The sequence below is a fragment of the Rhagoletis pomonella genome, unplaced genomic scaffold (genome assembly GCF_013731165.1).
Source record: "Rhagoletis pomonella isolate Grant_MI unplaced genomic scaffold, Rhpom_1.0 Rhpom_scaffold_00001, whole genome shotgun sequence".
Classification (NCBI taxonomy): domain Eukaryota; kingdom Metazoa; phylum Arthropoda; class Insecta; order Diptera; family Tephritidae; genus Rhagoletis; species Rhagoletis pomonella.
Window position 1 is genome coordinate 73,040,623 of NW_023458555.1, and position 10,571 is coordinate 73,051,193.

At 36.4% G+C, this 10,571-nt stretch overlaps 1 protein-coding gene across 1 annotated transcript; it reads right to left on the reverse strand.

The window, feature by feature from the left end:
• Positions 1–769: 769 nt before the first annotated feature.
• On the reverse strand, positions 770–1,848 carry LOC118752034 (general transcription factor IIF subunit 2). The gene is made up of 2 exons (XM_036486872.1): positions 1,198–1,848; positions 770–1,140 (listed from the first exon to the last, which is right to left on the reverse strand). The coding sequence occupies exons 1-2, from the start codon at positions 1,720–1,722 to the stop codon at positions 844–846; spliced, it is 822 nt and encodes a 273-aa protein (XP_036342765.1). The 5' UTR covers positions 1,723–1,848; the 3' UTR covers positions 770–843.
• Between the last annotated feature and the right edge of the window lie 8,723 nt (positions 1,849–10,571).

Sequence of the window (10,571 nt, forward strand, 5' to 3'; positions counted from 1 at the left end):
GCAGTAGAATTCTCCTTTCTGTTTTGCGAAGAAAAGGAGCTGAACACCTTTTGCAGAGAACACCTTTGTATATTTTTAATGCTTACTGGGTTATATCCTATCTTCTTTTGTTGTTGTTGTTGTTGTTGTAGCGGCTACAACAACCCCGCCCAGATCGGTTGGTATCTCAGTCGTTGTCGTCAAGTTCCACTAACGGCAACCCTAGGAAGCGTGCAGCTTCTGTGGGATCTGTCCACAGGGACAGGGCCGTTAGGGTTGTCGGGTCTTCTTTTGTCTCTCATTCTTTTGCATATTTTGGAGTTTGACAGCTGAACTCCGCCATTTAATTTGCATATGCAACCAAAGTCAGACGCGTGATTTTGAAGGTGTTTTTATTTAATGAATTGGTTAATATTAAAGTCGTAAAGCAAGTTATAACAAATCAAGTAAAGTGTAAAGTGAAGGGGAATACAAAAATATATTGGTGAAGTGGCTAATTTAAGCAGAATAGGAGTGATAAATGTACGCTAATTTCCGAATTTTACAAAAAAGGGCATATTTCAAACCCAATTTGTAAATAATTTAGTAACCAAAATTTACAAAAGTGAGTGTTAAGATATTGCGTGGACCCTTGACTACAAGTGTGTGAAATTTTTTTTGGATCGGGCCACCCATTTGGACGGAATAGCCCGAAATAGTTGTGAGCGGTACTAAACCCCACCCCTAAATCCTGCAAACCGTAGAAGTTTGGAACGCACTAGTGGTTGAATTTCAACCGCTGGACGAGCACTTGTAATGTAATAAAAGAAAACTTTTTATTAATAAAAATAAACACCTATTTACTTTGAATAACACTTTTTTCTCTTAATCCGAATCGCTGTCTGTTAGAACTTTTCCATCATCTTTTTTTTCTTCACTCTTATAATGACGATATTCTTTTTTTAGCTCCCACATGTTTTTGTGGGGATTCTTCATGTTGTAGTCACACACCTCTTTGAGAATTTCTTTGAGATAACCTATGGGCTGTTTGGTTATTTTCACCAAATCTTTAATATTATAGTACTGATGTTTTTCGAATGCATTAAAGAGCATGTCCATGACAGAATTTTTGTCATCACGGGCTTTCTTTCCTTCAGCTTTCTTTCGTTCCCGGTATTCAATCTGGAACAGAAAATATAACTGAAACGTTTTAAATTGCTTACAAGCCTTTATACGAACATTGTGTGCGTGGTCTTTAACAGGCTTAAAGTTTTGTACTATTTTGTCTATGGGTTGTACTTTGCGTTGTGGCACCGATGCTCTTCGAATTGATTCAAGTTTTAATTGCATATAGCAATTGTCGGCAATAGGTCGACACTCCAACTTTTGAACAATACGACCTTCCATATACAGCTTTTCCGCGTCACTAATCGGATGAGGTTCCTTTTCCTTGCCATTACTCATGTTAGTTGACTCCGGTGGCATAACATGAGAAAACACACCTAATGTCTGTTTGGTCACCACAGAAACATCTAATATATGTTCAGTAGGAATTTTCTCTTCAGGATCCACGTTAACTACAGCTTGTGTAAGCGATAAGGACACTTGCGCCTTTTGTCCCGGTGTTTTACTTATACGCAATTTTCCCACATCCATATTTGAAGGAGCTTTTGACCATTTCTGAGCAATATATTTCGGTACTTTAACCAGCCAAACACCTCTTCCCGCATTGGACAAGTCCAATTCCCGATCATCCTTGAACATTTTAAATTTCTTAATTTCCTTGGTGTGTGTTATACAAAGTTAAAATAATGTCGAAATCTCTAAAATCAGCTGGCGTACGTTTCCTTATTATCGCAGTTAGAGATGAAACGTTTCTAACAGGGTTGGTACTCCAGGAAACTGATTACGAAGCAAAAGCTAAGAAAAAATTTGCTTACGCGTAAAATCACATTTAGCGCATTTAGCTCTTAGGGCCGGTTACTCAATGTCTGGTTGTCACTAATCGGCGGTTAAACATCGTTATCGACGTTGTCGAAACCGTGCTATATGCATGGAGTCGTAGACGTCGACAACGATGTCTAACCGCAGATTAGTGTTAGCACTAATCGTAGGTAGAAGCTCTGGTTATATACAACGACTGCTTTATCGATCACATGTTATATGCATGATGTCGAAAACGTCGATAATGATGTTTAACCCGCAAGTGGTGGTAACCAGACATTGAGTAACCGGCCCTAAGGGGTATCACTAATCTGCGGTTAAACATCGTTATCGACGTTTACGACTCCATGCATATAGCACGGTTTCGATAACGCCGATAACGATGTTTAACCGCCGATTAGTGATAACCAGACATTGAGTATCCGGCCCTTAGGGCCGGTTTCTCCATCTCTGGTTAACACTAACTCCCCGGTTAAACATTGTTATCGACGTTCTACCTCCATGCATATAACAGGGAGTCGATAAGGTCGGTAACGATGTTTACCGGGGGATTAGTGTTAACCGGAGATAGAGAAACCGGCCCTTAGAGTAGCATAGTTAACACTAATGTCAGGTTAAACATTGTTATCGACGTATTCGACTACATTCATCTAACAGGGAGTCGATAACGTCGATAAGGATGTTTAACCAGAGATTAGTTTTAACCAGACATTGAGTAAACGGCCCTTAGGGCCGGTTGCTCAAAGCTTGGTTGACACTAATCCCCGGTTAAACATCGTTATCGACGTTACCGACACCATGTTATTTGCATGGAGCCGAAAACGTCGATAACGATGTTAATCGGTGATTAGTGTCAATCAGGCTTTGAGCAACCGGCCCTTAATGTACATTTATACATACAAAATTCGTCACCTAAATGCAACTAAACCTGGCATCACGGTATAGACAGTAACCAACCTTTTTGGGTTGTTGTTGTAGTAGTCGTTGTTGTTGTAGTTATATTCACCCCAGAGGAAGGCGCGGGGTTGTGTGCTGCTATTTAATGGTTTTCCTAGACTTTTTCTTAGATTTCAGGGTTGTGTGCTGTATTATTATTGGATAAATAAATTTAAGTATTTGTCAAATCGTGATTTTATTAAAAGAAAATTATAAATGGCGTTGAGAAACCAAACAAACGCTCGTGCGAAAGCTCTATTTTTGGGTATTGTTAAAATTTATACATGGCGTATTGATGATACAAGCAATTTATTCTTTTGTGGACTTTATGTTACTTGAGAATTTAGACAACGTGCGAGCTGCCAGGTTCTGTTATCAATATAATTAACACAAGCTTTTCCGAGTGGTTGCCTTTCAATAAAAAGAATAAACAAATATTCGCAAATAAATTGGATTTATTTTATAACTGACAACTAACGTACGCTTTTTGTTCTTTTCTCCATTTTGATTTTGACCCCTTATTACCGCCAACAACTTTATGTGTATACATATTTACAAGCTGTCAAAATTTTGCGTAGTCCCACGGGCTAGGTAAAAACTATGGCATTCGTATTCACAACGAGAAATCTCAAAATTTTTGTTTGGTCTCACCAAATTTTCTCTTTTTAATCAGTTGGCAAAGGCCCTCAGTGGCAGCGCTCCGAGCGTTGAGATAGTAATTTCATGTCAATGGGCCGTATGAATAAAAATAAGCAATTGCTTTTTCTTAATATTTCAGACCTTTTACTCGATTTATTCAAACAAAAGTGAAGTAACAGGAATGACATTTTAAGAAAAAGCAATTGTTCAGTTTTTATTCATACGGCCCAATTAGTAGAAAAGTTCCATGTTGAAAAAACTTTTTATTATGGCGAGAAAATTTTTCATTTCTGCTGTGCCAATTCGTAATTTTTTACTGCTGGAAATTTTTGACAGTTGCTCTGGTGCAAAAGAAGTTGAGCAATTAAAATCAAAAATTATACAAAAAAGACTTGTCTTTACTGACATTTATTCTTCTAGAACTAAAAGCCATGCATAGAACAAAAAAATTCTCCAAAACCATCAGGCCGGGTTGAAAGTTTCCGTTCACCTCATAGTTAACCAAAATTTACAATCCGTAGTACTTTTCTATCAATTCGCAAATGCGTTTAATTTAAATCGTTTAGAAAATGCGTCACCATTTTATGTGGAATTATTCAATAAATTTAGTTTTACACTATACTTTTTGAAACTATTTGGAGTTAATTATTTTTTGTTTCTTAAAAGCAACCTTGCGTGCTTGGAAGGCGTGTGTACCAATAATTTCATCCCTAGCATATTCATCCCCGAGGAAGGCAGTCGCCAAATTCACCGAAGGTTGTTTACTGGTTATATTGGCGCATATTCATAGTCACATTTAGTACTCAACTAAGTCGAAACTATTCTAAGGGCCGGTTACTCAATGTCTGGTTAGCACAAATCGGAGGTAGAAGCTCCGGTTAAGCACAACTACTGCTTTATCGATCACATGTTAAATGCATGATGTCGAAATCGTCGATAGTGTAGTGGTAGTGATAACCAGACATTGAACAACCGGGCCTAAAGCTATTCATAGTCGCCTTAGTTTCGACTTTTCTGGCTAAAGCTTAGTATCCAGCTCTTAAGAAAACGGTCAAGAAAAAATTGCCATTATTTCGCGTGTGTGTCCAAGGAATTTTGACATTTTTTATACCTCACAGCCTGTTGCCTCACTCTTTCCTCAAGAAATAATGGAGCGGGCATATATTTCGGTTACAAACCTGGGTTGCCTTGTGCTCTTTTTTCACAAAAAACTTTAGAAAACCGTAGTAGAAAGCGTACTAAATTTCTGAAGAACTGCGTACTGCCTTAAGGAAATTTGACTCAAGAAAATTTCTTAGCCATTTCTTGTACGTCATTTTATATGGAGTTTTTGCTTTTCTTAAGAGCTGGATACTAAGCTTAAGTACCAACTTAAAATTTAGTTTCGGCTGCAGCTGCAACTAAGTCGTAACTAGGAGGAAGTATTTTATCAAATTAAGGGGAAAACAGACGAAATATGTTAAAATTAAGTTGGTAGAGGGTGATTTTGATAATATTGAATAATCTCCAATTAAAATTTACAAAGATCGATCCATTTTAATCGGAAGATGAAATTAAATGCGTATTACAATTCGAATAAAGCTACATCACAATTTTATAATTGGAATAATTTAGATAAATTTTCAAATAATAAGTCAGTTTCACGCTAGTTCTTTTGGAGTAAATTTGTGCATAACATTTAGATATCTACTATTTGTTTGTTTCACAGCATGCTTTCGATAAACATCGACTTCACATCACTGCGGTTGTTCTGGCTATTTCACACAATTAACAAGAAAATTATACCTTCTTCTTTTGCATAATCATGCAATGAAAATAAAAATTACATAAACGGATGATCAAACTTGATATTACTTAATAAAAATGTAATTTTTCCAAAATATCGTAAAGAAAAATCGATACATTTTCACACTCCTTTTGCTATATCGTAAACTAAGTCGAAACTACTTAGTAGAAGTCTGAAATGCGACTATGAATAGAGGTATATTTTAAGTTGGTACTTAAATTTAAGTTGCAACTTTGTTAGTTTCGACTTAGTTGCTAGACTATGAATACGCGCCATTGTGCCTGGCATTCAGTAAGCGGTCTCTAGTCACAAATAACGACTTTTGGGGGGGAACTTGGATTTTGAGACTATTTGGTATTCAGTACGCTGTCTCACGTCTCTAGTCTCAAAAATAAGTCACTAATTGGTCAGATGGCTAAGAGCCGGTCACAAAAATAGAAGTATGGGGGAAAAGCTTATTTCTTTCCATTTTATAAAAAAAAAAAACGCGAAAATGAAGAGAGGAAATTGGTTCAACAAGAATTTCATTAGCAAATAAACCAACATGCTTTAATAACATACAAGTGTATTGAAAAAATTTTGTTTTTTTGTTTTTAAAACATTTAAATTTAAAGATTGTTAAAAAGTAAAACTAATAAAAAAATACTAAATAAAAAAAAATAAAAAATTCTCTACGGCCGAGGAGGACTTGAACCCAGACCCTCTCGGCTGCCAGTCTAATGCTTTGACCACTCGGCCATTGCGACTCTTTGAGCGGCGCGGGCAAAAGGTGAGCATAAACACTATCAGTTGATTGTCTGTGTTTGCTTTCACCACTTATTTTTGGAGAACTTTTTGTGACTCTCTCCTTCTGAATACCTAAATCGTCTCAAGTCACAAAAATAGTCACTAATTGCTAATCTCAAATTTAGTGACTTGAGATGACTGAATTACTGAATACCAGGCTTACCCAGGGTTACAAAAAGTTCACCAAAAATGTGTGGTGAAAGCAAACACGGACAACCAACTGATAGTGTTTATGTATGCCTTTTGCCCGCGCTGCTCAAAGAGTCGCAATGGCCGAGTGGTCAAAGCATTAGGCTGGCAGGCGAGACGGTCCGGTTTCAAGTCCCCCTCGGCCATAGAGGATTTTTAATTTTTTTTATTTAGTATTTTTTTATTGGTTTTATGTTTTTTAAATCTTTAGATTTTAATGTTTTAAAAACAAAAAAAATAATTTTTTTTCAATACATTTGTATGATATTAAAGCATTTTGGTTTATTTCCTAATGTAATTGTTGTTGAACAAATTTCCTGTCTTCATTTTCGTTTTTTTTTAATAAAATGGAAAGATATTATCTTTTCCTCCATATTTTTATTTTTGTGACCTGCTCTTAGCCAGCTGACAAATTAGGGCCGGTTGTTCAATGTCTGATTATCACTACTTGCCGGTTAAACATCATTATCGACGTTATCGACATCATGCATATAACATGTGACCGATAAATCAGTCCTTGTATTTAACCGGAGCTTCTACCTCCGATTAGTGCTAATCAGACATTGAACAACCGGCCCTTAGTGACTTATTTTTGAGACTAGAGACAGCGTACTGAATACCAAATAGTCACAAAATCCAAGTTCACCACCAAAAGTCACTATTAGTAACCAGAGACCACTTACTGAATGCCAGGGTAAATGCATCTCCATTTTTGCAGTAAGAATCTAAATGCTGAAAGCAACCCTGTGATCTTCCAAAATTTCCACCATTCGAACATGGTTTAATGAGAAAATGTGGCAACATTGCTTTTTCGCGTATAAAGTGTGTTTGCATTGTTCAACTTTGCGTTCAACATTTGCGTTCAACTCAGCGCAGGGTTGCACGAAAAAAAAGTTGAATGGCTAAAAATATCAAAATATGAAAAAATATCAAAATATTCGCCATAAAAAGGTGTTTGCATTGTTCAACTTTGCATTCAACTTTTGGTTGAATGGCCTTTCAACTAATCGCTTTCAACAAAGTTGGTCGCCAGCCAACATTTAGCCATTCAACTTTTTTTTTTTCGTGCAACCCTGCGTTGAGTTGAACGCAATTGTTGAACGCAAAGTTGAATAATGCAAACACTGCTATACAGTTGCTAGCTGCGTTTCGGTGATCGCCGATCGAGATTTCATTTATTATTTTACATTATTTGGAAAAAGAAAAGTTGCACGAATTCAACATCGATGTGATACTGATAGATATCCGGCTCAATTAGTGATCAACTCTGTGTGTTGTTTTTTTCCTATTTAATTGAGGAAATTTCAAGTGACTGCACCGACAAATGAAAATATACACAAACAAATTTTCGGGTATGGTTAAAACAATTCAAGTTTTTGTATTGAACTTTCTGTTTAAAATTTCTTTTTCCCTTTTCAGTAGGATTTTTTGCACATTATCTTCTTTGTGCGAATTGATCGTGATAGATACGGTTTCGAACTCGCGTAAATGTACATTTGCTAAATGCGATAGCATAAACGCTCTTCGAAAAAATATGTTCGAAAATGCTAAATGTTGCATTTATATGCAGTTAAAACGCTGCATAAGCCTTTGCCCTGTAGAGCCGCTTTTTATAAGCTTTTATTTAACTTGGTCATCCCGCGTAAATCGCGGAAATTTCCAATCGATTTTAAACTGACTTCCCGACAAGTTAGAGACTTGAAATTTTCAGCATAGTTCCAATCATGATGACAATGCAATTTAAAATATAAATGAATTCCCCATATGGTCCAGGGGTCTTGATTCAAAGGCGGTCAAAAAATAGTAAGACTTATGGCTAACAGAGCGTAATTTGGCAAAGAACGTAAAACCACTATAAAATTGTTAAAGCTGCCGGCGCGCTGCGGCGGTAGTCTAGCAAAGCTATTTGTGACGAATTCTAGATATCAATCTAGTCTAGATATGAACCTCATTGTAGGAATTAGAAGACTCCAGATGTCGCCCCGCCAGAAGAAGTTAAATAGTGCGCCTAAATATATGCCATGCTACAGCGGAAATGGACGACACGCCATTCAGCGTACATGCATAATTGGTTAGGTATATATGTATATGTATAATAATATAATAATAGATTGGCGCTTACACATATGTTAGTGTTTGGCCGAGCTTCTCCTCAAACTTGCGGCGTGCGCCTTGATATTGTCACACAAAGCGGAGGGACCTACAGTTTCACGCCGACTCCGAACGGCGATTGTATTTTTATGAGAAGCTGTTTTTCATGGCAGAAATACATTCGGAGGTCTGTCATTGCCTGCCGAGGGACGACCGCCGTGAAGAAAAACCTTTTTCTAAATTTTTTGCGATGTTGCTTTGACCAGGGCTTGAACCCAGGTGCTGGTGAGTGAAAGCGCGCACTGCTTACCACTACACCACAGCGGCCGACATACATATGTATATGTATATATGTATATGTATGTATGCAGATATTTAAATGCCGGTTGGCTATTCGCGCGACAAGCTTTTTTAAAAACGAAGTAAATTAGTACAAATTGTTAGTATTTTTCATTAGGGTTTGAATAACTCCTTTCACTAAATGGCTTTTAGTAACTTTAACGAGACCTTAACTTATTTTATTTTATTCATTTTAGTGCAGTTTTGACAAATTTTTCTTGCTAAAAATCTTTTGTTACACTACTTCATTTTATTTCTTTGATTGTACGGTTAAATAAAAGCTTGTTTTTAAAAAATATGTTTTTACATTATTTTATTATCTCTATGCTAGGATCTGTTTTAGCTTTCAACAAATCTGGCAATGAATCAATCATGGAAAAAGGCAAGTAGTTCGACACGCAATACATGGTCGTTGTTATCCCTTTGCGCAAATTCGTATCGTTCTCGCACATTGAATCTTTCTATTTGTTAACGACATCCGGCAAGGCTGGCGGTGGAATTGTGCGTCTTCGTCGGGTTGTACTTATTTATGTTGCAGATGTAGTTGCTCAGACGCTTCTTGTATAATTTGCAGTACAATTTAGATCTTAAAGCCACACATCAAGTAATCAAGTGTCGTCGTTCCTGCCCATATGTTGAATGAAATAAAAGAGCATAGTAAAAAAATTTCAAATTTTTTAAAAATCAGACCAAATTTTCTACGATCGTAGCAAAGTGCCAACGCTGGTTACTAGTAGTTAAGTCGAGAAAACGTCGATGGATCGTAAATATCGATATTATGCCTCGATGCATCGAACATTTTTCACTCGATATATAAATAGACTAGCTTATACCCGCGGGTTTCACCCCGCGTTTTTATACAAATATGAAAAAAATTATAGATGTTAGATTTTATTTCTGTACCCATTTCGTTATAGCTCGTTATTTCCCTTTAATGAAATTTATTCTGTCAGTATAAAAAAAAACCTCCATAACATATTTAAAATACTTCGAGAGATTTTCTATCCTTCCAGAGATATGTATTAAGAAGTTTTTAGTGTGTATGGGAAGCGACATGCGTTCTTTTTTAATAACTCACATTTTTTCCATGAGCAATTGATACATTTTGCATACACAACTCCATACCAAGTTCCAGTATCCTTCCACAAACACTTCCAGGGATATGTGGCAAGAAAAAGTAAATTTGTACTGGAAGTGCCACACCCCTTTTTCTTATAACCCTAATCTTCTTCCATGAGTTTATAATTGATTTTACATACCCCAGTACCAAGTCCCAGTACTCTACCCTGAACACCTCTAGAGATAACCAGTACAAAACAGTAATTTTGACATAGTTCCGTCCCCTTTTCGAATAACGCAAATTTTTCTCCATGAGTATGGAATTAATTTTGTATACACATCTCGGTGCCAAGTTCAAGTCCTCTGCAATAAACACCTCCAGAGATATGATTGAAAAATCACACCACACCACCTTTTCCAATAACTCTCATTTTTCTCCATGAGTATGGTATTAGTTTCACATATATACATACATATTAATTTCCATACCAAGCTTGAGTGCTTTACCCCAAACATTTGAAGAGATATGCAATATGAAACATTCAATCAGTATGGGAGGTGCTATGCCTCTTTTCCAAAAACGTCCATTTTTCTCCGTGAATATGAACATGATTTCACACAGTGTTGGCAAACTGTTAATCTGATTAACGATTAAAAATTAACGATTTATAATCGCGTTTGACGATTAAAATTAATTAGTCGTAATCAACTGTTTTTCAATCCAGGTCATAAACCATCTTTGAGCAAAATTTAATTTTCAAACAGGTGGCAATTCTTAAAAACGTAGCCTACTTTCCAATCTAGTTCATAAGCTATCTGTGTGCAAACTTTCATGCAAATCAGT